The sequence below is a fragment of the Oncorhynchus tshawytscha genome, linkage group LG21 (genome assembly GCF_018296145.1).
Source record: "Oncorhynchus tshawytscha isolate Ot180627B linkage group LG21, Otsh_v2.0, whole genome shotgun sequence".
NCBI lineage: Eukaryota > Metazoa > Chordata > Actinopteri > Salmoniformes > Salmonidae > Oncorhynchus > Oncorhynchus tshawytscha.
In genome coordinates this window covers 17,394,115-17,421,397 of record NC_056449.1, presented here as the reverse complement: position 1 = coordinate 17,421,397, position 27,283 = coordinate 17,394,115, and the positions used below count along the sequence as shown (strand labels likewise).

The following is a 27,283-nucleotide window of genomic DNA, read 5'->3' as shown; positions in this document are numbered from 1 at the left end:
TTCAATGACGGCCTAGGAACAGTGGGTTAACTGCCTGTTCAGGGGCAACCTTCCGGTTACTAGTCCAACGCTCTAACCACTAGGCTACCCTGCCACCCCATGCTGACCACACCTCTCGTGTCACAAAATAAATGTACACATACATGTTATTCAATCATTGCACCCACACTGCTCGCGCGCCACAGTAAGGGTCTGCGTGGCCAGGCGCTAAAATAGAAGTTGTTTCAATTTGTGACACTCAACACGCTGCAAATCCTGCCTTTCAACTCTCCTCATTGGTTTTTAGGAGCATATACCCACGTGGGAAAGATGAACCGACATCCACACTCCAGTCGGCTGTAGTAATGCACTGTAAAGTTGGTTGCCAACCATCATTTAAAAGGAGGAGAGATGATGAGAAACGAATTTGGTTTACCGTTTTATCTGTGGATTAATTGTCAGAGTTGAGGACTGTGTGCATTTCAGGTAAAACAACAACCCAATGTTTATATACCAGGACAAATTAGCTAGCAAAAGCAACCTAGCTAACTAAATTTCCATAAATGTTTAATGCTTTTTGACCTGTCCCCAAATTAATATAATTGGTTCAGAGTTTGTTTTGATATTTCAACCTGACTGTCCTGATCGCTTCTGGTGAGGGGAACAAAATCAACATACGCACGATGGCACGTTTGGTCAGCATGTACAAGTTTGCACACCTGGATTGAAACGTATTTTCACATTATTCTTTTTTTAATTATTCATGGTCTGTGAAGTTGGTTGTTGATCATTGCTAGACAGCCACATTCAAGTCTTGCCATAGATTTTCAAGCCGCTTTCAGTCAAAACTGTAACTCGGCCACTCAGGAATATTCAATGTCATTTTGACAAGCAACTCAAGGGTAGATATAGCCTTGTGTTTTTGGGTATTGTCCTGCTGAAAGGTGAATTTGTCTCCCAGTGTCTGTTTGAAAGCAGACTATACCAGGTTTTCCTCGAGGATTTTGCCTATGCTTAGCTGTATACTGTTTTTTTTATCCCCCAAAAACTCCCTAGTTGTTGCTGATGACAAGCATACCCATAACATGATACAGCCACCACTATGCTTGAAAATATGAAGAATAGAACTCAGTAATGGGTTCGATTTGCCCCAAACATAATGCTTTCTACTCAGAACATAAAGTTAATTTATTTTCTAATTTGTTTGAAGTTTTACTTTAGTGCCATATTTCAAACAGGATGCATGTTTTGAAATATTTGTGTTCTGTAAAGGCTTCTTTCTTTTCACTCTGTCATTTAGGTTAGTATTGTGGAGTAACTACTGTACAATTTTGTTGATCCATTCTCAGTTTTCTCCTATCACAGCCATTAAACTCTGTAACTGTTTTAAAGTCACCATCCCTGAGCGGTTTCCTTCCTCTCCGGCAACTGAGTTAGGAGGGACACCTGTATCTTTTTGGTGACTGGGTGTATTGATATACCATCCAAAGTGTAATTAATAACTTCACCATGCTCAAAGGGATATTCAATGTCTGCTTTTTATTTTATTTTATTTTTACCAATCTACCAATAGGTTCTCTTCTTTGTGAGGTACTGGAAAACATCCCTTGTCTTTGTGGTTGAATCTGTATTTGAAATTCACTGCTTGACTAAGGGACCTTACATATAATTGTATATGTGGGGTATAGAGATTAGGTCGTTGTTTACTCTTGAACTTATTTAGGCTTGCCATAATAAAGGGGTTGAATACTTATTGACTGAAGACATTTCAGCCTTACATTTTTTATTAATTTGTAAATATTTCTAAAAATATAATTCCACTTTGACAATATGGGGTATTGTGTGTAAGCCAGTGACAAAGGACATCTAAATTTAATAACTTTTAAATTCAGCCTGTAACACAACACAAGGGGTGTGAATATTTTCTGAAGGGACTGTAAGGCAATACCTTGTACTATCATCAAACCAGAACCAAATGTCCAGTTTGAGTCCACTGACAACATTGTCCAACCGTTCCTGCATAATTCCACAATAGCACTTATGTACTTTCTCTCTTAATTCACTTCACAATGAGCGAAACATTTTTATTTAATTACTCCCTCGACTCAATAAGATTTTACACATTGGGTCACTGATCTGCAGATGTAAATCTGACAAGTGAATTGCCTCTGTCTGAATTGGGATCAATGAAGTTAAACTGACTGAACAGGGGGAGAAGAGGTAGAGGGGATAGCGAGAAGTATTTTCGATAACAATGAGAAATAGACCCAGACTGAGAGATATTGAATCTCACAGGGTTCTTGTTCGAGAGCGCTCTGAAACAATCACATTGGATGGACAATTCAGAATCAATTCCAATCCATACCTGTGGTGGCTAAATGGTTGGAGGGAGTTAATGCATGCAGAGTATCGATGGAGGAACAAAAGGAATTATTTGCTTGGTGAAGTTGAAAAGAGCTATTGTTTAAGTTGTATAAGTACTGTATACATCGCCGACAGGATGGGAAATCGAACGGTGACACTACATATTGTTGTGGTGTACCTTGGTGACAGTTGCTTCCCTTGTGGCCGGCATTACACACACAGTTGCCCGTCACACAAATCCCATGGCCTCCACATTGGGGGTCTACACACTGGGTAGTAGGCACGTCACACTCTGTGCCCTTCCATCCACTGTAGCACTGACAGCGCCCCCTGGTGTACTGGCCATTGCCACTGCATAGGACAGGACAGGCAGCTGTTGTGGGAAGAAACAATGTTACTCAATAGTATATAAAGCATATTAGTTACTCTGGACCCTGATCTCTCTTTTGACGAACATAACAAGACTGTTTCAAGGACAGCTTTTTTCCATCTACGTAACATTGCAAAAATCAGGAACTTTCAATTCAAAAATTATGCAGAAAAATTAATCCATGCTTTTGTCATTTCTTGGTTAGACTACTACAATGCTTTACTTTCCGGCTACCCAGATAAAGCACTAAATATACTTCAGTTAGTGCTAAACACTGCTGCTAGAATCTTGACTAGAACCAAAAAATGTGATCATATTACTACAGTGCTAAGCCTCTCTACACTGGCTTCCTGTTAAGGCAAGGGCTGATATCAAGATTTTACTGCTAACCTACAAAGCATTACATGGGTTTGCTCCTACCTATCTTTCCGATTTGGTCCTGCCGTACATACCTACACTTACGCTACGGTCACAAGATGCATGCCTCCTGACTGTCCCTAGAATTTCTAAGCAAACAGCTGGAGGCAGGGCTTTCTCCTATAGAGCTCCATTTTTATGGAATGGTCTGCCTACTTATGTGAGAGACGCAGACTCAGTCTCAACCTTTAAGTCTTTATTGAAGGCTCATCACTTCAGTAGGTCCTATGATTGAGTGTAGTCTGGCCCAGGAGTGTGAAGGTGAACGGAAAGGCACTGGAGCAACAAACTGCCCTTGCTGTCTCTGCTGGCCGGTACCCCTCTCTCCACTGGGATTCTCTGCCTCTAACTCTATTACAGGGGCTGAGTCACTGGCTTACTGGTGCTCTTCCATGCCGTCCCTAGGAGGGGTGCGTCACTTGAGTGGGTTGAGTCACTGATGTGATCTTCCTGTCTGGGTTGGCGCCCCCCCCCTTGGGTTGTGCTGTGGCGGAGATCTTTGTGGGCTATACTCGGCCTTTTCGCAGGATGGTAAGTTGGTGGTTGAAGATATTCCTCTAGTGGTGTGGGGGCTGTGTTTTGGCAAAGTGGGTGGGGTTATATCCTGCCTGTTTGGCCCTGTCCAGGGATATTGTCAGATGGGGCCACGGTGTCTCCCGACCCCTCCTGTCTCAGCCTCCAGTATTTATACTGCAGTAGTTTATGTGTCGGGGGGCTAGGGTAAGTCTGTTATATCTGGAGTATTTCTCCTGTCTTATAAAATGTCCTGCGTGAATTTAAGTATGCTCTCTCTAATTCTCTCTCTTTTTCTCTTTCTCTCTTTTTTTCTTTCTTTCTTTCTCTCTCCCGGAGGACCTGAGCCCTAGGACCATACCTTAGGACTACCTGGCCTGATGACTCCTTGCTGTACCCAGTACACCTGGCCGTGCTGCTGCTACAGTTTCAACTGTTCTGCCTGCGGCTATGGAACCCTGACCTGTTCGCCGGACGTGCTACCTGTCCCAGACCTGCTGTTTTCAACTCTTTAGAGACAGCAGGAGCAGTAGAGATACTCTGAATGACCGGCTATGAAAAGCCAACTGACATTTACTCCTGAGGTGCAGACCTGTTGCACCCTCGACAACTACTGTGATTATTATTATTTGACCCTGCTGGTCATCTATGAACATTTGAACATCTTGGCCATGTTCTGTTATAATCTCCACCTGGCACAGCCAGAAGAGGACTGGCCACCCCTCATAGCCTGGTTCCTCTCTAGGTTTCTTCCTAGGTTCTGGCCTTTCTAGGGAGTTTTTCCTTGCCACTGTGCTTCTACACATGCATTGCTTGCTGTTTGGGGTTTTAGGCTGGGTTTCTGTACAGCACTTTGTGACATCAGCTGATGTAAGAAGGGCTTCATAAATACATTTGAGTGATAGTCTATTGTATAGCTGCAGTGTTGACACAACCTTACATCAACCAATCACTATCTTTCCATGCTACAGTAAAAAGGACTGGAGTACAACACTACCTCTCCAAATATTTGATTTGAACGATTAGTGCTAACCCTGACCATTAGTCTAAACCTAACCCTTAACCTAAACCTAACCCTGACATTTAGCTTAAACCTAACCCTAAACTAAGAACAAATATCACATGCACATGGTAATTAATTCTGAAAATATAGCCAATATTTGTCCATTGAAGCTTGCTCATGTATAGATTGCGATATCAATAGATAGATGAGGAGTTGGGAAAAAGATACCTCTTGAACAGTACGGCCCAATGAACCCTGGGAAACAATGGCAGGAGCTGGACACACACTCTCCATTCCCATAACAGTTGTGTGAGCACTCCATAACCGACTCTGTTGGGACAAAAATAATAAGACCCTCGATATTTATTGGAAAGTAGCATCACGCTCATCACTGTGCACTTTCTCTACCCTGTGAAGTTCATCATAATGTATTACATTTGTAGCCTAATATACAGCATGATCTCCCGAGTCGTAGTGGGAGGACCACCCAACATATAATTGCGTAACTCCAAATATACTTCGATATGATGGTTAACCGGGCACTGATGACGGCAACCCCTCGCACCTCTCTGATTCAGAGGGCTTGTGTTAAATGCGAAATACACATTTCAGTTGAATGCATTCATACTAGGTATCCCCCCTTTCATTTCCCTTTCCAATTATATCACTATTTGCACATAAATGTTTCCACCACCAGTTCTCTCACATAATTCATTTTACAGACACAAAAAGATCCCACCATTTCTAGCGAACAAATTGTCTGTGGACATTTAAGAAATTGTACTGACATTTTCTGTTTTTAGCAGCGTCAGATAATTCATCTGTATGAAATGGTTGGATAGAAACCTGGTTACTGGCATGGCAAACGAGTTCATACTTTTTTCAGTCAGATGTTCTTGCACAAGATTGAGATATCACACCTCTAAAATGTGCCAACCACACATACAGGGTTCAAGCAAAAATCCCATGACTGAAACTTAAATCAATCTCAGATTGATTGTCTGGGGCCAAGTTAACCTCCCATTTCATGTAAAAAAAAGTCATGACCATCAAGCTTTTAGGGAAAGAGGATCATTTTGTACATGTTTTAAACTGAGAGTTTGACCAATTCCAGTGCTGTTCAATATTGAAAATACAAATAAAAAAATGTAAATAAAAAAATATTTTCATCGCTGCATATATCATTTCATTACATCATCCAATATCAACACATTACCAATATCAATATCAACATCGACAAAATATTGATATCAACACAATATTAATGTCAACACATTATCAATATCAACACATCAACACATGATCAATATCGACACACGATTAATTTCAACACATGTTCAATACAATATCAATACATTATCCATATGAACACATTATCAATATCAATATCCCCACAATATCAATACATTATCAATATCAACACAATAGCAATATCAACCCATTATCAATATCAACACATTATCAATATTAACACAATAGCAATATCAACACATTATCAATATCAACACATGATAAATATCAACACAATATCCAACACATTTGATTGGATTTCATATCACTACTATGATGTCACATACTATTCCATCTTACATTTCCACACAGCCACTTTCTCTTATTGCAGTGTTTCCCAACCCTGGTCCTCGAGTACCCCCAACAGTACACATTTTTGTTGTAGCCCTGGACAAACACACCTCATTGAGGCTTGATGATTAGTTGAGAAGTTGAAGCAGGTGTGCTTGTCCAGGGTTACAATAAAAATGTGTACTGTTGGGGCTACTGGAGGACCACGGTTGGGAAACACTGGCTTATTGCATGAATGTACAGTGTACTCTATGTTGGTATGTGTGTACCTCTCATCTGCTGTAGCCTGACAACTCCCATGCCGTCTTGCCCATCACGAATGCACCCCATCACGAAGATTTTACATTTCACAGTGCATTTCTAGTTCTTTGACATTTCTTTCTCCGCATGAAAATCTCATGACTGATCATGCCCACACAAGCAATGGGATCAATCTTTGTAAATCCTCTCTCTGAGTTGAAGTTAATCTGACATATCCCACTGACACATCTTGTGTTCGTTCAACAGACCAGCACTCATAATGGGCACTCCCCCTAGGCTGGGAGCTCCTTTCGATTGTGTTAAGTGGGCAAACTTTTTCGTTTTTATTGCTTTTGAAGACTTGCATTGGATGTACACTACTGGGCTGTCAGTTTCAACACATCCGGGCAACTTTGACCTTGGATTTCGATAACTTCATATCTTTAGAAATGTATCGATGGAATTCCCTAATGCAAAACTTAACAATGAAAAGCCTAAGGGATAGCGATATTCCTGCAGTGTAGAGACATAAAATGTGCATAACACAATTCATTAAGCCAAAAGCCCAACAACACATTTTGCTTGCATTATATAGTCTGTAGATCCAGTTTAAATTATTGATTAATGTATACGTTGATCTGGCCTGTCAACTACCCAGTTATTCTCTTAGTTGTGGAAAACGATCTCCAAGTGCCTTTTCCAGCAATTCAATATAATTGAAAATATTCACCTCACCCATTTCTACATCAATTTTCTACATTATTTCCATGTTATGCTTACCCAGGATGATGGTGTTGTATGATACTGTCTCCAGGCTTTTTCCATCATTGTAGAAAGCCAGATGCCACACCCCAGAGTCCAGATACTGGATGAAGCCAGCTTGGTGGAGGCTGACCTGGCGCTCCATCCGGCCCCTGGTCTCCTGTGCCGTGGGAGCCCACCTCTCTTTGGCGATGAGCCTGCTGCCATCCAGCAGCTCCACAAAGTCATACTGAAGAAAGGTCAAGCAGAGGTCAGTTGGGACTAAGTAATGACTCACTTCATGACATATGATGTGCAACATATACATTTATGTAAATGTATAAACATTTACAATAACAGTGACATTCTGTAGTTCCAGGTGCATAGAGGGAAAATCTCTGTTTAAAAATGTCCTAATTTGACATTAAAGGAGCTAGCCACAATTTAATTGAGTCAAAGTAAATTTGAGTTTTCCAGGAGACTGATCCTTTTCATTCTGCATGCTAACAGTGTTAAATTCACACAAACGAACACAACACAACACTTAAAAAAGGATTTAGTATCGGAAATAGGACCTACAGGGGACACGACACCAAGCATCCCTCCAACTGACTCAGTATGGATAGGAAATAAAGCGTTAAAATTATGGTGAGAGAAGTCAACACTCAGTGGTTTAAACCCTTTTGAGAGGAGCAGAGAAGAGATATTGACCTGTGGATGTAGGCAGTTTTTTATGTGGTGGTGGCCAGGGGGCCAAGTAATAAAAGTCCAGAACCCAACCATTCCTTTACTCCCAGGCCAGTGTGTACATCTTGATTACTTGGCAAAGGCTTATCTCAATCTAACAATAGGAGCAAATAATAATGAACAAGAAAGAGGCCAAGCCGAGCCAGGCCAGCTGATGAACCACAAATAATTATTAGCTATACCTGGGAATTCAAACTAGTGTTGATCATTTCTTCACAAAACCTAGTTTAAGACAATTGATGAATCATGCAGAGTAAGACACTTACGAACAAATTTAGTTGTATTATTTTCTTTTGAGCGATTGGTGACGCACTTTAAAGTTGTTCCTCTCCTCAAGCTGTGAATGTAACCAACAGTCAATATCTCTCATTGGGGTCTTTCATGCTAAGTTAAGTAAACGCATCGATTTATCGCCCTGGCAAATTAACGGACCGTTTCTAAGGCAGTGGCGGTTGACTTCGTGTCTAGGCATTGACAGTCTTGAGCGGCCTGCGCAGCAATTGCCTTGGACATAAAAGGAGGCTTCTCTGTTTGTTGTATTTGATTTAGTTGGGTTCCTTTTTTCTTTTACCATGGAAGAGTAATCCCTTCTTTCCTGTTGTCATTTGTATTTAACTTTTTTTTCATTCGATAGTGGCCCAATTTCCGGCACACGAAAGAGGCTCTTCTTCAACTCAAGTCAGAGAATGTCAAGAAGGTGAAATTTTTCTCTAGGGTGAAGTGGAAAATAGCCTTTTGTGTCCCTTTGATATTTTAGATATAAAATGTGCACCAATATTGAATTTTAAAAGCCTGTAATATTAAATGAAGTGCCCTTCAATATAGACCACATGGAAAATTCAATCAATATTTTTTAAGGCTTGCTAAAGTGCCAAAATTCAGCATTTTGACATGTCCCCCTGTGTGTGTGATTAGTGATTAATTTACATCTGTCTCATTTTAAGGTGAACCCAGTTACGTGAACTGAACTCTCATATTAATATGGTAAAACTATTCCCTTAAACATTTTGTTTTTTCAAAAGACAGATTTAACATCTATCTAATGGTCAAATCATGGTGTAAAAGCAGGTGGTTCTACTCTTTTTGGCCATTTTATGGCGTTTTGTGGTGGAAAACTGAGCGGGTCATGCATAACATGGCTAGAGATGTTTTAACAATGACATTTGTTTGGTGAAGCTTGCATTCAATTGACACTGTGTTGCACACAACAAGCTTCCATTCCACCTGTCTCAATTTATGGCTGATTTAAGATGAAATCGTCAAACCTGTTACGGTCAACCCTGTTACTTTATTTGGCACTTAATTCGGGACTTATGTTGTTTATTAAGTTGAACATGTGCTCTATATGACATAATGTTACAATTAAGTGAAATCAATGGGGTTTTTTCTTCTCAAAGGGCACCAGTCTGGTGGAACTACCCAGCCACAACCCCTTTATTATTTTTTTAATTTAACCAGGCAAGTCAGTTAAGAACAAATGATTATTTACAATGACAGCCTACCAGGGAATGTCAGGTTAACTGCGTTGTTCAGAGCAAAATATGTTTAACTTGTGAGCTCGGGGATTTGATCCAGCAACCTTTTGGTTAATGGCCCAATGCTCTAACCACTAGGCTACCTTCTGTCCCAAAGTATCAGAATCCGTTCCATTGTAAAGATTTTGTAAAAATAAGACTGAAAAGAGGAATATTATGAGCATGGCAAAAACCATCCAGTCAGATTTTTACAAATCAAATCAAAATGTATTTGTCACTTGGGCTGAATACAACAGGTGTAGATTTTACAGTGAAATGCTTACTTACAAGCCCTTAACCAACAATGATTTAAGAAGTTTTAAGAAAAATAAGTTGATTGATAAGTAAAAAAAATTGAAAAGAAAAAATGTAAGTAACAAAAAATTAAACAGTAGCAGTAAAATAACAATAGCGAGGCTATATACAGGGGATACCGGTAAGGAGTCAATGTGCGGGGGCCCAGGTTAGTCAAAGTAATTGAGGTAATATGTACATGTAGGTAGAGTTAAAGTGACTATGCATAGCATAAAAGAGGGGTCTGGATTAGCCCTTTGATTAGCTGTTCAGGAGTGTTAGGGCTTGGGGGTAGAAGTTGTTAAGCCTTTAAGACCTAGACTTGGCTCTCTGGTACCGCTTGCGCTGCTGTAACAGAGAGAACAGTGTATGACTAGGGTGGCTGGAGTCTTTGACCATTTTTGGGGCCATCCTCTGACACCGCCTGGTATAGAGGTCCCGGATGGCAGGAAGCTTGGCCCCAATGATTTACTGGGCCGTATGCACTACCCTCTGTAGTGCCTTACGGTCCGAGGCTGGAAGCCGAGTAGTTGCCATACACCCTACCCAACTAATGTACCATTTACCTGTGTGTGAGATGGTGGGAGACCCTTCCTCCCGTAGGCCCCAACCAGTGCATTCTTCTGAACAGAGATGTTGAACTTCAGGAAGCGTGGCTGCTCCATAGCCAGCCGAGAGCGCCAGAACACCCCAGGCGGTATTCCCTGACCTACCCTTCGGCCCACTTCCACTTGCCCGGTGTCAATGGAGTTGTTCTCCTGATGGACAGCACCAGTCCTGCCTGGAGGGGAGAAAGAGAGAACACTGAGATAAAGCTAGATGGACATTTTGTGAGGTCAAGCTCACCACAGTTGTATACAGTTTTCATCTGCATTGATTCCATTTTCAACAAAATAATATTTCTCAATATTACCTTAATTTAAATAAAATTATGCAGACACGACTCCCAGTCTATATCCCTGGCCCAGTGTGTATCCCGGGCCCTCATAGATATGAGTCTTGCTCATTAGGTCAGTCAAACATGGAAATACCAGACAGCTTCAGTAGTTCCAGGTATTTATATTTCCTGGCACAGTTGATGATAGAAACTTCTTTATTCCCACTCAAATAGACCTCAGCTGATTGCTCCATTATGAGACTGGAACAGATTGTTTCACCATTGATTACTATATATTGTTTTGACCTGACGAAGATCAGTTCAGATCGAACCGTAGTCAATAAAGCGGTGAATTGGGAGCTTAATGAGTGTGCGGGCCTTCTTGTTCTTCGACATTGATTTCCCTATCTTTTGTGTGGTACTTGTGATTCACTGCTAAATGTCTAGGATCTAAATGTACTAGCTGAGTCATTACCTGGTACAGTAACAAAACAACAGGACAAGGAAGTGATGCTTTCAAAAGGTTAGCAAGCAAAAAAAAAAACTTGAGCATGAAACGCATTTAAAGCATTTTTGCCTGATGTTTATTTTAAAAACCACTTAGGATAAATATCTTTCTTACAATGGACCTCCAGAGTTTTTGATTGGTTGAAATAAAGACACATTATTACAAAATACTGTGCAGTATTGCAATGCATCACTGGATCAATAAGGGACTTTGCACACACACTGCTGCCATCTAGTGGCCAAAATCTAAATTGTTCCAAAACTGCAATATTATATTATGGCCTTTCTCATTTCAAAGATGATGAAAAAAATAATATTTGAAAACACATGTTTTTTTGTTTGTATTATCTTTTACCAGATCTAATGTGTTATATTATGTGTTACACATTTCCACAAACTTCAAAGTGTTTCAAAGCTACAGACAGTTCGATTTGGGTATGTCATTTTAGGCAAAACATTTTTAAAAATGGTCCAATCCTTAAAAGATTTAAATTAAATCAGTGGCCTCTTTTTGTAAAGGTGAAGAAAGGTGGCATGCATGTGGCAGACATTGCATACAAAATGACAGACACCTACTGGTAAAGGCTGAATGTGTTAAAGCTGTTTAGACTCTGTCGATTACAATTCAGAAGGTACCTACAGAATAGGATAGGCTACAGTCTGGGACCGTTTTTGTGCTGAGCCATACACATAACATTCACAAAGCAAAATGGACAAACAAACAAGCATCCAGTGCAATTAAAGGCTAGAAACATATTCAGAAATATGGTGTGTTCCTACCCCAAATGTAATCTACAGATATAACAAGTAGGTAAAGAAGTAGGTAAAGGGCTAAGATCCTTACCATAGTCAACTGAGAGTACTGTCACTATGCTTGGTTGAGTGGGCAAAGCCTTCCCCCCTCCGTTCTCAACCGCTGGTTTGTTTTTCGTTTCTTGAAGTTGCCAGTTGAGGCCGAAAAAGTGCATTGCTGTAAAGTGAACAAAAACATTGGAATATGCTAGGGTTAGGGCAATCAATCAAATCATTACAAAACTAAATACGTGCTGGATAGCATTTCTAGGAAAAATAGATCAGACAATACATCATTTTGTGCCCTGTGGTGGCCTGGCAGTTAGCACCCCCACACTCAGCACATGAAAGTGGTCATGACTCAGTTCCCTCCCTCCTTCCTTCCTTCACTCTTTCCTTCCTATACTTCCCTGTATCTTCAAGAAACATGACTGAAAAATACTAAAGAGTAGGAATTATTTTTATACTAGGTTACCTTACTATGGGTGCGCCACATGTAGGCTAAGTGCTCTACTGTAAAACCCAACAGGGGCCAGACACAGCAAGCTCAATCAATACTGAGGAGACGAGGAACACTGTTGTGTCTCTTTGGGGAGCGCTGTTCATGAACACAAACAGCACTGCATCAAGGAGTGCAGCGGGACGTTCCATTTAAAAACCCGAATATTGTCACCAAACAGACAGGAGGAGGTGGACAACGTGCAGCAACATAATGACAGCCCAAATCAAAGCATCTGGAAACCCCAAGTGTATGTATTTGTGTGCGTCAGAAAGAAGGTCAAAGAGGCTTCAAGCCTCAAACTCTCTAATTCTCTTACGTAACCAACCAAACCGCCATGTTCTTCCTCCAACCTCTGTCTCTGAATAGATTGCTATTAAGCTGCATGTCTTGTTGTTTGGGGAAACTGGGTCTTCTATGAACACAGTGAGAGGGCGAGGCTCCTTCAAAGATCGCCAACCGGGGAGTCGTGCTGAGGAGGCAAAACTCTGATTTCCCAGTGTTTTGATCTGAGGTGGAACTTTTTTCAAACGGGCAGGGGAGGGTATGGGGTATTGACTGCTTAAAAAACATAGCTAACTCACAAGGGATGAAGCAGAATCATAGAGAATACGGAATTGGAGAGGGAGAGAGACAGAGAGAGAGACCAAGGCAGAATGATGTGTGCTTGTACGTATGTATCGGACTGTGTTCTTATCTGTGGGCTGGCAGAGGCAGAGTGTGCTAGTGCATACATAAGCTATTTAAGACATCGCACCTGGCAGGTGTTTTGGCTGCAGATGAAAGAGAGGAAGGTGAAAAACTCAACCTGAGGCAACTGGCAAAGAAGGCCTGTATCTGTTTAACTCACACACTCACAATCAAAAGAACTCCCACACAGGAAACACACTCATGCACTCACGAGACCACACACACACACAAACACACACACCTTAAAGCCATTGGCGCACTCATAAGCTATACACGCGGAATCCAGAAACAAGCCAACCCACCAAACATGCACAGCAAAATCACATGCAACCAATGACAGAGCACGATATCATGAATCAAAAAAACATGGCAGGTCCAGATGATAGAGATAATATACATGGATATTAATATGGCACTGTAATGGCCCTCTGCTATGGAGAGCACTCTCCATACTTTTTCTCCATTGCCTCATTTCTCCAGACATATTTCTCTCTATACGAGCATGTTATCCTGTCCTCCCTTCAGCACCATGAGAATGCTACGGCAGTTCAGGGGAAAGTCACACTGCCCAAGATTAAGAGAGTGTATGACTCAGGAGGACAGAAAGGAAAGATAAATCTCCACCCATTTTATCGCTGTGGTCAAGCTGCTAAAGGTTGGTGTAAAAACCAGACAAAGCCCCTTCTGAAGTGGAATTTTGTCCTATGGGTGAGGTTGATGCGTTACACTAAAGCCTGTGTTCCTAGCTTCCTGGTCGAGATGAAAGCACTTCCTGGAAGAGATTTTGTTGCACCAGAAAATCTTTATAGCTCTCGATTCCTCACATCCTCTCTCATCGGCCATTCTCAAAATGCTTTGGTGAAGAAGGCTTTCAACTTCTTAGGATAGTTCCCTTTTTGGGGGTTATGCCCCATCAGCACATGACATTGTCACAATGTTGCAAATCGGTTGTGAGAAGGTCAGTCATGACAAGTGATAACCTTGTGATAACCTAATGTGACTGGGGTGCTGGCATTTTGTTTCTTCTGACAGTGTCATTGTAGGGTGTCGAGGGGGATTTCAACTGTGTCTGTCTTTCAGGGCTCCTGTGGAGCTGGGATATGTCAGTGATGTCACTCTGTGGGGATGGGTCATGTCAGTGATGTCACTCTGTGGGGTTGGGTCATGTCAGTGATGCTGCTCTGTGGAGCTGGGTCGTGTCAGTGATGTCACTCTGTGGGGCTGGGTCATGTCAGTGATGCTGATCTGTGGGGCTTGGTCATGTCAGTGATGCTGCTCTGTGGGGCTGGGTCATGTCAGTGATGTCAATATATGGGGCTGGGTCATGTCAATGATGCTGCTCTGTGGAGCTGGGTCATGTCAATGTTGCTGCCCTGTGGAGCTGGGTCATGTCAGTGATGCTGCTCTGTGGGGCTAGGTCAGGTCAGTGATGTCACTCTGTGGGGCTGGGTCATGTCAATGATGCTGCTCTGTGGGGCTGAGTCATGTCAGTGATGTCACTGTGGGGATGGGTCATGTCAATGATGTCACTCTGTGGGGATGGGTCATGTCAATCATACTGTTCTATGGGGCTGGGTCATGCCAGTGATGTCACTCTGTGGGGCCATAATCTGACACAGATTCAAACTGTATCATTGGGGATCTGTAGGATGAATTGTCTCTGTATCTGACTGACATATGACAACGGCAGACGGAATGATATTCTAAGGTCTGCTATCTGCTCAGCAAGATCATGCTGAAAGAGCAATACACATTTAGCACAGTTTATAAAGCCATCAGGTCAGTCAACACTGATTCAGCTGACTCAAAGCCATAAAGTCCAGTCAACTTGTCTATTAGATAGTTTAGTTTAATTGACTGGGAAGTGCAACAGATACCCAGTGTTGTAACTTTAGTGTGTTGGGTGCTGTCATGAATTCTCTACTGAGAACTGAAGGCTGGTGCATCACTTACGTTGAATGGAAAGCCATTTATATTTGAAAGGATAATATATTTGAAAGGCCAAGTTGTAGTACAGTAGTTGTCCAGCTAGTTCTTATTCTTTTTCTATCCACAGCTTCATCTTTGGAGAGTGGGTGTTAAGAGTGCTAAGCCTCCTCTAAAACACCTGAGCAATGCTCGAGGCTTGCTTAGTCGTCTGTTTATACCACAGTATATAGAGCATAAGCAGAGCAATGAGGGAGGGTCATGGTGAAATACGCACTAATACAACAATGTAAACAAGGAGGGCCCATAGTCACAACGAGGGGCCAAAGTTAGAAGGAGGGCCATAATCACAAGGATGGGCCATAGTCACAAGGAGGGAACATAGTCACAAGGAGGGGCCATACTACAAGGCTGCCATAGTCACAAGAAGAAGCCATAGTCATAGTCAAAGGGGGCCATAGTCACAAAGAGGGGCCATAGTCACAAGGGGGCCATAAGAAAAATGGGGGGCCATAGTCAGAAGGAGGGGCTATAGTTACAAGGAGGGCCTTAGTTACAAAGTGGGGCCATAGTCACATGGAGGGGTCATAGTCACAAGGAGGGGCCATAGTTACAAGGAGGGGCCATTGTCACAAGGAGGAGCCATAATAACAAGGATGGGCCATAGTCACAAGGAGTCACAAGGAGGTGCCATAGTCACACGGAGAGGCCAGAGTCAAAGGAGGGGCCATAGTCACAAGAAGGGGCCATACTAGAAGGAGGTGCCATAGTTAGAAGGAGGGGCCATAATCACAAGGATGGGCCATAGTCACAAAGGGCTGCCATATTCACAAGGAAGGGCCATAGTCACAAAGGGGAGCCATAGTCACAAAAAGAAGCCATAGTCACAAAGAGGGGCCATAGTCACAAGGGGGCATAGTTAAAATGACGGGCCATAGTCACAAAGGGCTGTCATAGTCACAGGATGGGCCACAGTCACAAGGAGGGGCCATACACAAGGAGCAGCCAAAGTTAGAAGAATGGGCCACAATCACATGGACGGGCCATCATAGGCTGTCATAGTCACAACGAGGGGCCATAGTTAGAAAGAGAGGCCATAATCACAAGGAGGGGCCATAGTCACAAGGAGGGGCCATAGTTACAAGGAGGGGTCATAGTCACATCGAGGGGCCATAGTCACAAGGAGGGAACATAGTCACAAGGAGGGGCCATACTACAAGGCTGCCATAGTCACAAGAAGAAGCCATAGTCATAGTCAAAGGGGGGCCATAGTCACAAAGAGGGGCCATAGTCACAAGGGGGCCATAAGAAAAATGGGGGCCATAGTCAGAAGGAGGGGCTATAGTTACAAGGAGGGCCTTAGTTACAAAGTGGGGCCATAGTCACATGGAGGGGTCATAGTCAAAGGAGGGGCCATAGTTACAAGGAGGGGCCATTGTCACAAGGAGGAGCCATAATAACAAGGATGGGCCATAGTCACAAGGAGTCACAAGGAGGTGCCATAGTCACACGGAGAGGCCAGAGTCAAAGGAGGGGCCATAGTCACAAGAAGGGGCCATACTAGAAGGAGGTGCCATAGTTAGAAGGAGGGGCCATAATCACAAGGATGGGCCATAGTCACAAAGGGCTGCCATATTCACAAGGAAGGGCCATAGTCACAAAGGGGAGCCATAGTCACAAAAAGAAGCCATAGTCACAAAGAGGGGCCATAGTCACAAGGGGGGGCATAGTTAAAATGACGGGCCATAGTCACAAAGGGCTGTCATAGTCACAAGGATGGGCCACAGTCACAAGGAGGGGCCATACTACAAGGAGCAGCCAAAGTTAGAAGAATGGGCCACAATCACATGGACGGGCCATCATAGGCTGTCATAGTCACAACGAGGGGCCATAGTTAGAAAGAGAGGCCATAATCACAAGGAGGGGCCATAGTCACAAGGAGGGGCCATAGTTACAAGGAGGGGTCATAGTCACATCGAGGGGCCATAGTCACAAGGAAAGGCCATAGTCACAAGGGGGGCCATAGTCACATTGAGGGGCCATAGTCAAATGGAGGGGTCATAGTCACAAGGAGTGGCCATAGTTACAAGGAGGAGCAATAGTGACAAGGAGGGGCCACAGTCACAAGGTGTGGCCATAGTCACAAGGAGGGGCCACAGTCACAAGGAGGAGCCATATCCACAAGGCAAGGCCATAGTCACAAGGGCGGCCAGAGTTAAATGGGGGTGGGGGCTATAGTCGCAAGGAAGGGCCATATTTACAAGGAGGTGGCCATAGTCACAAGGAGGGGCCATAGTCACAAGGAGGCACCATAGTCACAAGGAGAGGGCCATAGTCACAAGGATGGGCCATAGTCACAAGGAGCAGCCATAGTAGTTACAAGGAGGAACCATAGTTACAAAGAGAGGCCGTAGCAACAAGGAGGGACCATTGTCACAAGGAGGGGCGATAGTCACAAGGAGGGGCCATAGTTACCTATACAGTAGCAGAGCATGATTGAAAGCAGGACAGCCATGCCCACTGCGCTCAGGGCGGTGCATCTCCAAGAGCAGTGCTTGGGCGACTTCTTGAACTTGAAAGCCCCTCTGGAGAGGGTGTTTCTGGGTAGTGGACGTGCCGGGGTGGAGTACACCGCCCCAGTTGCCATGGTGTAACCTGGGGTTGCCGTGCCGAAGAAAGGGGTTGTTCCTGTGCCCGTCTTAAAGAGGAAGTGTCTAGGGAAACAAACCAGAAAAATACAAATTCATATTAGATAGAGAAACAAATACACATTTATTTGGGTGTACTGTATATTCCTATTAAACCTTTATTTATTCAGGATAATCATTGAAACAACATATTTTTGCAAGAGAAACCATGGACATATCATTATTCTCCCATGTGAATTGTATATTCAATACGATAGGCCTCGGTACTAACCCTGACATTGTAAAAGGTGAAGCTAAAAGTACCTCATAAAAACAATCATCTCCCACTTGCTCTTTAACTACAGGGACCGACTAATAGGCCATTATACCTGGGGTAATTAAGGAGGTTTAATCACAAGCACTACTCTGGCTTTGCCACTTAACTTTTTAAACCCACGTGGAAACCTCTGAAGTAGATAAATTAAGCCTTGATGCCTCTTTTGCTATCACTTACGGATGAATGGCTAAATGTGTGTAGGTTGGACCTAGTAAAATGTGACAGACTTACCATTTGAAGTGTTCTCTGTGTAATTAAACTTTTACAGCCCCTTCTTGTCAATACTGCTAACAGTATAAATAACAAGGGTTCAACTGTCTCAGTGGGTTGGAGCATGATGCTGACAACACCACCGTTGAGGTTTCAATTCTCTCAATATTGTAGCAAGTGTGCTAGGGTACTGAGAGTAATTGCAATTTCTGTTCTTTATGTTGCATTATCTCACTAACCGTTGTACCTGTGAGGTTGGTTCTTGGTTTGTTACATCAGGGCTCGCATTCATGTGTTTTGTTGGGGCGGTTGATCCGGCACCTGTGGGCATGAAGTGTGTGCCAGGCTATGGGATTGGCCCTCCACTAACTGTTGGTAAGAATCTTTCTGCTGTCCCACTAGCCTATTGGCGCCATTTGGGGTTTGATACATAAATATACCCATGAGTTTATAAAGCCATCATTCTACTTCTCCCTCCTTACCTCCACATTACAACGTGTCACTGTCACATTGTAAGTTCCTTTTGATGAAAGCATCTGCTACATTATTTATTAAGCTAGTTAACTGTCACTTTCCATGCCAACACTTAAATTGCCACAGCCTTGCCCAGAGCCATGTTGTTTTGTTAATGCTTCTGATCAATGGTTTTCTAATATCACAAATGTCTAATATGGGTTGTATGGCATTTCTAAGCCCCAATTGACAAGCATAGTCATGGATAGTATACGTCTCTCTCTGTGAAAGAGTACAGCATGTCACTGAGAATGAAGAGTCTGGTATCTGAACAGGGGTGTTCACGGATCTGGCAGGATGTATGGTGTATTCAGCAGCTTGTGTGAAAAGTTAGAGGTCAAGTGTATTATGAGCTGAGTGATCTGTAATATGTCTGTTTTTCTTTTCTCCAAGGTTGTTGATTGATGGATTCATCTCACTGTTTGGTCAGAGAAAAGGGTTGGCGGTACACCTATTTCTGAGGTGGTTCAGTAAGGATTTGTGCAGTGATATTGATTTGAGCATACAGTGAATAACTGGGGCCTATTTACGAGCTGCTTGTCTATGAGAATGAGCATACGGTGGTTATAGGGGTCTATTTACGAGAGAGAATGCACCAAATGATTTCATTTCACACATAGTTGATATTGAATAAAATGGCCAAAAAGTTAGTTCACAATCTGAATTATTGAATATCAAGTCCCACTACTCATCTACAGAATATTAAGCATTTTATGTTTATTTATTAATTAATTTAACCTTTATTTATACAGGTTTTTGTCATTGAGATTACATCTCTTTTCCAAGAGAGACCTGGTCCAATAGCTGCAGGGGGGACAACGTTTCAGACAAAACAACTTACATAGACTAACACAACATTAAACAAAACTTTAAACACACATACAATACAACAATTACATATTATGTTAAAAAACACAAAAGTCTTGACTAAAAAACAGCTGTCCACAAGACAATTACACTCTTCTATGATATATACATCGATCAAGTGTTTAAACTCAACCAATGAAACTAGATCATCAAATTTTAAAATGTTCAGGAGAGAATTCCAGGACCACGGAGTAACTAAAACTATTTCTACCATGACTTGTTCAAATTTTTGGTACTGTTAGAAGCAAATTTAGAGTAGGAATTGATATTTATTTATGGACCTGATTAAAAAAGAACAGAGATAAAATGGCACAATATGGCCTTATAAATCAGTGTATACCAGTATTTAAGCCTACGCAAGGTCAATGACAACCAGCCAACAGTGCTGTGGAGATCACAATGCTCTCAGGGCAGTGGTTGAGGCCTGCAGATATATAACATCACTAAAATCTAAAACCGCCAGTAATGTACATCGTACCTACTCCTTCCTGGCCTCCTAAGAAAAACAGGCCTTATGCCGGTAATAAAAACCTATTCTCAGCACGAGCTTCCTATCAAGTTCTCTACATGCACAGTGAAGCTCAGCTTATCATCAACACACACACCCAAATATTTGTACACTTTAACTTGCTCTATAGTATGTCCAGCCAACGTAGCAATGACATGATTAGTAACATGCCTGGCATTTGAAAATACCATGCATGTTGTTTTACCCAAATTTAGAACCAGCTTTAAATCATACAGATTTTTTCGTATGATGTTAAATGCTCTTTGGGCATTTTCAAAAGCTAAAGATAAACTACTACCACTTGAACAGTATCATATACATAAAAATTTACATCTGCTGTTTCAATAAGATTCCCAATGTTGTTGATATTCAAAATGAACAACAGTGGGCCCGAAATAGAACCTTGTGGAACACCTGAGCACACCCCTTGGACTCAGATTTACAACCATCCGCCACTACACATTGTGTACGATTTGATAGGTAATTTATAAAACAATCTAGAGCATGACCAGTAATTCCACAACATTTTAACCTTTGCATTAACACAGCATGGTCCACGGTGTCAAATGCTTTCGACAAATCAATAAAGACAGACACACAATGTAACTTCTTGTCAAGAGCACAGTGGATGTCATTTAAAACCTTCAATGTTGCTGAAACAGTGCTGTGGCTAGACCTAAAGCCTGGTTGCATTCCATTTAAGATGTTGTTTTCTTGGAAGTAGGCCTTTAGCTGCCTACTAACTAAGGACCTCAGTACCTTTGACAGTACAAACAATTTTGATATGTGTCGATAGTTGTCAAGTAGCGAAGGATCTCCACCTTTCAGGAGAGGCAGTACAAAAACAGATTTCCATAACTTGGAGATTTCCTTAACATCAAGCGTGAGGTTAAAAATACATGTTAAGGGGGAGCAATGATGTCTGCAGCTAGGTGTAAGAAGCAGGGGTGTAGTTCATCCGGGCCAGGGGATTTTTGTCCATCAATTTCTTTTAAGGCTTTACACACTTCTGAAACAGGGAAGGATGAAAAGGAGAATCTGGTAAAGGAGTGCACAGGGGTGTCAGGTAATTTCATAGGGGGCTTAATTATACCTTTTGAAATAAACTGCCTGCATCTAAAAAATGTTGATTCAAGGCTTTCAGAATGGAGGTTCTCTCAGTTACAATCAGTGTGTCTACCAACAATTGTTTGGGAAGCGGTGTATCTTTGTTGCACTCCAAACTTATGACTACTTGCCAAAATTTGGATGGATTTTTTAAATTATCTGAAGTAGATTTCAGGTAGTGGTCTGCTTTCAATTTACGGATCATAGCCACCCCCATATTTTGAAGACGTTTAAAAGCCATCAAATCATCTACCGAACCAGTCCGTCTTGCTTTAGCCCACATAGCATTTTGATCCCTTATGATTTTAGTAAGTTTCTTAGTAAACCAATGGATTTCTCTGCCCTTAATCCTGCATTTTTTTAAAGGGGAACTTTACTGTGAAAATTATGCGTTAGATCACTAAAATCCACTGTAACACACAAAGCTGCCTTTTGGCACACATTTTCTGTTGAATAAAATGGCAAAATGTTGAAAATCAGTATTGCAGTATTGTGTTCTGAATATTAACTTGGCTAACAGACTGCCTGCTAACAGTGGTGGGTAAAATGAAATGCTTTTGGAAATGATTACCAAACACAGTGGCGTGATAAACGTCTGCGGCTATACACACAGGATGATCGTCTGTAATCAATTAGAAGGAGTGTGACGAAATGAAGCACATTACTATGCTAATCCTGGCAGCTCTATTGATGTGTGTGTGTGTGTGCATGCGTGCATGAGCGTGTACGTCTCTTTGAAATGGCCATCGCACAAAAGTAATAGCAAGAGCCGGGTTCCATTGCTCAACTCACTTCCTCGTCATCAGTTTGACATTTGAAACACTTGAGGAGGACAAAAGACAAAACATACAGTGGGTAGATTTGGACCTGAGCTAAGCCCTTCTGCACATCAGAAACAATGAGCACAAACACCCTTTGACTATGTAATCTGCCTATTAGCCATCATATTGTTAGCATTAGCATTTCAAGGTAAAATGATGGAATAATACGGCTCTTTAATCCATGACCAAGACAGCCTACCGATGTGGCAGGCACCTAAGTCCATCTCTCTCTCCCTTTCTCTCTCACTGTCCCTCCCACTATTTTTCTCTCTCGTCCTATCAGTATCTCTCCCTTCCTCTCTCTCTATTTTTTCTCCCTCTTTCGGACTCTTGGTCCCATCTTCTTTTTTTTGGCTCTCCCTATCTCTGTTTCACTCTTTTTCTTCACCCCCACCTCCCCTCCCGCTATCCTATGTAACCACCTGCCCTCTCAGCAGGGGAACTGGTAGCAGGTGCTAACCTAGTGCAGCAGCACACATCTGTGTGACAGTATTTCAGGGGGCTGCCCCCTGGTGTTTCTGGGCCATGGTGCAGAGATCAGAGTGGCGCCATTTTGAGATGCTTCCCCACTGCGCCCGGGCTGCTGCACATAACCAAGTAATGTTGTTTGATTCGCTTTAAGACATGAAAGTGTTGTTTTGAGTACTTGGGGGATGTGTGCATCACGGTCACAACATGAGAGATGGATGATCTGTTGTTGATTTTTAATGATAATCATTTAAAAACACCACAATCTAATTAAGTATTTACTAATGCAGTTCATGTACAGTACACAAATGATTTCCATAGGTTTAAAAAAAATATATCTGGAAGAATTTCCCATAGAAGACAGAGACCTACTCTCTATTCTTTCAGGAGTAAGGCACCCATCCTGACATTCTATCGTTGCATGATTTTAGACTCCAGACATAATTTCATTTTACGAGCAGACTCCCCTGACAGGTGAATCTGATGAGGGCCGACAGACCATTTATAACAGTAGCGTGTGGAACCACAAACGTTGAAGCTGTTGTCATAATAGCCGTTTCAAATGCTCTTTATTGAATATGTGTGACATAGAGTTTAACTGGATTCCACAGGACGCATGAGACAGCCTAACTGCACCGTATTGAGAACAGTACTTATAGTATATCTGGTATAAATGTATTATAAACCAATTTTACACATTTGGTTCATTTTTAAAACTAATCTGGGAGTGCACCACATTTAAAGGATAATGACCTGGGCGACTTTCCTCTCGAGGCCAATAGCAATTCACACATAAATGGGATTCAGTGGCACCTTTGTATAACACTAATTGAAAATATCTGTATTTCTATAGAGGCGAGTGTTAAAAAGTGGAACCGGAGTGGTTGATTGAAAGCCCTCCACACACTTATGAGAAGTGAATGTATCCATAGCGGTAGAGAACAGTCCGGAACAGAACAGAGGATGTAATAACAGGGTTATATTGGCAACTAATTGAGCACTTTATATCGAAGAGCTGGAGTGTTCTCAGCATGGATTGGAACAAAAGCTTGAGTGTAATAATTTCTGAAGAATATCTATTCGGGTTAGGAAACCTTCATTTCTCACTTTGAAAGTAGTAATTAGATTTCATTCAAAGGGCGGCTAAAAGCCTAAAACTCTTCCAGATTTTGCTAGTTTTATGTCAAGTCAATTAATTTGGAAATTGTTTTAAGTTGGGTATTTTTGCTTGAGAGTCAGAATATTTCACTCCCTGTTATGGACTGAGGTTGTTGAATCCCTTAAAAGATCAACAAATTGAATACAAAGCAGGGATACTGAAATATAACATGGAGGTGTAAAAAAATAAGGAAGCAGGTGACAGCTGATATCATATAACATCAGCTGTTTTGAATAGTTATGCATGTCTGCTTTGCGCACTCAATATTGGAACATGACAAAAATAAATGCACAGAAGTGACCAGTACATTAGGCATTTCAGGAAATGATAGTCAGTCTATTACCTTTTGACAACACAGACAAACAGCTCTAAATGAACCCTAATGACTGTACACTCCATTGTACACTGCATTGAGAATATCTATATAGAGAGAGACTTGTGAAATGGGAGTCTAATAAAAATACATAATGGGGCCCATACATTTCCTCTTGGATAAACACATTAGTAATTGGATGCAGCTTTTCAATAAGTTAAAAGAACTGTTCGTTATGAATGTAAGAAGGAACGGTGCCAATGCAAATGCTTTGAAGACCACATTTGTAAAGGGGCAATCTGCAGTTGCTACATCCATTCTTGGACGTACAGTACCAGTCAAAAGTTTGGAAACATCTACTCATTCCACGGTTTTTCTTTATTGTTTTTTTTACTATTTTCTACATTGTAGAATAATAGTGAAGACATCAAACTATGAAATAACACATTTGGAATCATGTAGTAACCAAAACACTGTGTAAATAAATAAATAAAAATATATTAGAGATTTTTCAAAGTAGCCACCCTTTGCCTTGATGATATCTTTGCACAGTTTTGGCATTCTCTCAACCAGCTTCATGAGGTAGTCAACTGGAATGCATTTCAATGAACAGGTGTGCCTTGTTCAAAGTTAATTTGTGTAATTGTATTCCCTCTTAATGCGTTTCGGACAATCAGTTGTGTTGTGACAAGGCAGGGGTGGTATAGACAAGATAGCCCTATTTGGTAAAAGACCAAGTCCATATTATGGCAAGAACAGCTCAAATAAGCAAAGAGAAATGACAGTCCATCATTACTTTGAGACATGAAGGTCAGTCAATGTAGAACATTGAAAGTATGAAACTTTGAAAGTATCTTCAAGTGCAGTCGCAAAAACCATCAAGAGCTATGGGAAACTGGCTCTCATGAGGACCACCACAGGAAAGGAACACACAGAGTTACCTCTGCTGCAGAGGATAAGTTCATTAGAGTTAACTGCACCTCAGATTGCAGCCCAAATAAATGCTTCACAGAGTTCAAGTAACAGACCCATCTCAACATCAACTGTTCAGAGGAGACTGCGTGAATCAGGCCTTCATTTTTTATTTTTTTTATTTCACCTTTATTATCATCGAATTTCTGCAAAGAAACCACTACTAAAGGACACCAATAAGAAGGAGAGAATTGCTTGGGCCATGAGCAACATGAGCAATGGACATTAGACCGGTGGAAATCTGTCCTTTGGTTTGATTAGTCAGAATTTGAGATTTTTGGTTCCAACCACAGTGTCTTCGTGAGACGCACAGTAGGTGAACAGATGATCACCTAATGTGTGGTTCCCACCATGAAGCGTGTAGGAAGAGGTGTGACGGTGTGAGGGTGCTTTGCTGGTGACACTGTTGGTGATTTATTTAGAATTCAAGGTACACTTAACCAGCATGGCTACCACAGTATACACCATCCCATCTGGTTTGCGCTTATTGGGAATATCATTGTGTTTCAACAGGACAATGACCCAACACATCTTCAGGATGTGTAAGGGCTATTTGACCAAGAAGGAGAGTGATAGAGTGCTGCATCAGATGACCTGGCCTCCACATTCACCCGCCCTCAACCCAATTGAGATGGTTTGGGATGAGTTGGACTGCAGAGTGAAGGAAAAGAAACCAACAAGTGCTCAGCATATGTGGGAACCCCTTCAAGACTGTTGGAAAAGCATTCCAGGTGAAGCTGGTTGAGAGCATGCCAAATCTGTGCAAAGCTGTCATCAAGGCAAAGGGTTTACTTTAAAGAATATGACATTTATTTTGATTTGTTTAACACTCTTTTGGTTACTACATGATTCCATATGTGTTATTTCATAGTTTTGATGTCTTCACTTTTTTCTAGAATGTAGAAAATAGTAAAATAAAGAAAAACCCTTGAATGACTTTTGACTGTTACTGTGTAAATTATTGATATGTACCCATTAAATTCCTCATGAGCTTAGTTCAACTGTCGTACCCCATCCGAACCCCAAATATTAGCTTGTTTACGCCAATGTTTGTAAACAAAGTAAATGTACGCTAACACTGTAAAGCCTCAAAACATGGTTAAAAACTATAATTGTGATATCATGATGGTTAGTCCTTGCATCCACAGCTCTGTCTATGAATTTGAGAGCGGTTACATTTCTCCAGCACCATCCCTCAGCTTTTTATCGAAACGGGGCAGGGAAACACTTAGTTATTGTTTCAACCACTAATTGCCGCTTTAATGAGTGCTGTAGTATGATTCATTCATTCTAATGAATCATAACATTAGCTAGTGTGGCCAGTCATTGTGGTTGTTCTATACTTGAAGCCATACTAAAGTTATAGTACAATGGGTAGAAGGAGGCAGGTTCTAAATGCATGCAAATGATAAAACCCCTGACCCTTGTTTGTCCCATTGCATTAGTTATCACCATGAGTTGAACAGAGAAAATACGTGATATGATTTCTGTAGGCATCTCTTTGCCAGTTAACAGAACCAAAACCAGCATGCTGAATGCCTAATATATGTTATCTGGTGCTCTTGTTTGCATTGAACAACCTAGTAGTTTACTGGACAAGCATAGCTAAGGCCGTCCCATCTGCCCCCTGAGGTTACCATGACGCCTGGTTCCTTCTCACAGCGAGGCACTTGCTTTAGAGTACAGCGTGCTGCAGATAGTAATTTCTATACCTGGGTGATGATAGGTGTGTACATATTGTTTTGTCAATACCAGCAAGGCAGTCAAGGTTACAGTGATGTTAGTATTCAATTGCCGTGTCTTCCTCAGCTTGGATGAACAAATGCTGCATAACCCAATTGATTTGGTCCTATCATGATAGCTTCTTACTGCATGCTGCTAAAGAAAAACGTCAAGGCCCAAATTTATCTAGGATGTGTAAGAGTACTCTGAGCCCAGGAAACATCCGGCTGGAATGGATTCATCCACCTGTGTCAATTTGAAGTAGACCGTAATATACTTTCCTGGAATGGTATGGACATTTTGAAACCCCTTTATGGTTTGGAAATAAATAACACTGATGTTTTTTTCTCACGGGGGAAATGCTAGACAAAGACTCTTATGACAAAGTAGCTTCCTGTGCAGGGCATCTTCAACTGAAAAAAAATAATCTATTTAGACCGAAGTGCCTTCTTGTAAGTTACATCAATCTGATTTCAGGCTGGCAAGCCTCTGGAAACCTGTGCTCTTCCATTACCATTATGCCAAATCGCTTTGGATCGTATCAAATGTTGCGAATGATCCATCTCCAGGTCATATTTCCTTTCACCTCAAACGTTTGCTGGTGC

At 41.7% G+C, this 27,283-nt stretch overlaps 1 protein-coding gene across 1 annotated transcript in view; it reads right to left on the bottom strand.

The window, feature by feature from the left end:
- The window catches only part of si:dkey-237h12.3 (teneurin-3), a 162,025-nt gene that overhangs the window by 58,621 nt on the left and 76,121 nt on the right, over positions 1-27,283 (bottom strand). The window contains exons 5-10 of the mRNA XM_024383118.2: positions 17,530-17,768; positions 11,992-12,117; positions 10,330-10,544; positions 7,248-7,458; positions 4,875-4,976; positions 2,522-2,716 (exon numbers count right to left, since the gene is read on the bottom strand). Of these exons, the coding sequence (XP_024238886.1) occupies positions 2,522-2,716; positions 4,875-4,976; positions 7,248-7,458; positions 10,330-10,544; positions 11,992-12,117; positions 17,530-17,768 (1,088 nt within the window). The remainder of the gene's footprint in view (positions 1-2,521; positions 2,717-4,874; positions 4,977-7,247; positions 7,459-10,329; positions 10,545-11,991; positions 12,118-17,529; positions 17,769-27,283) is intronic.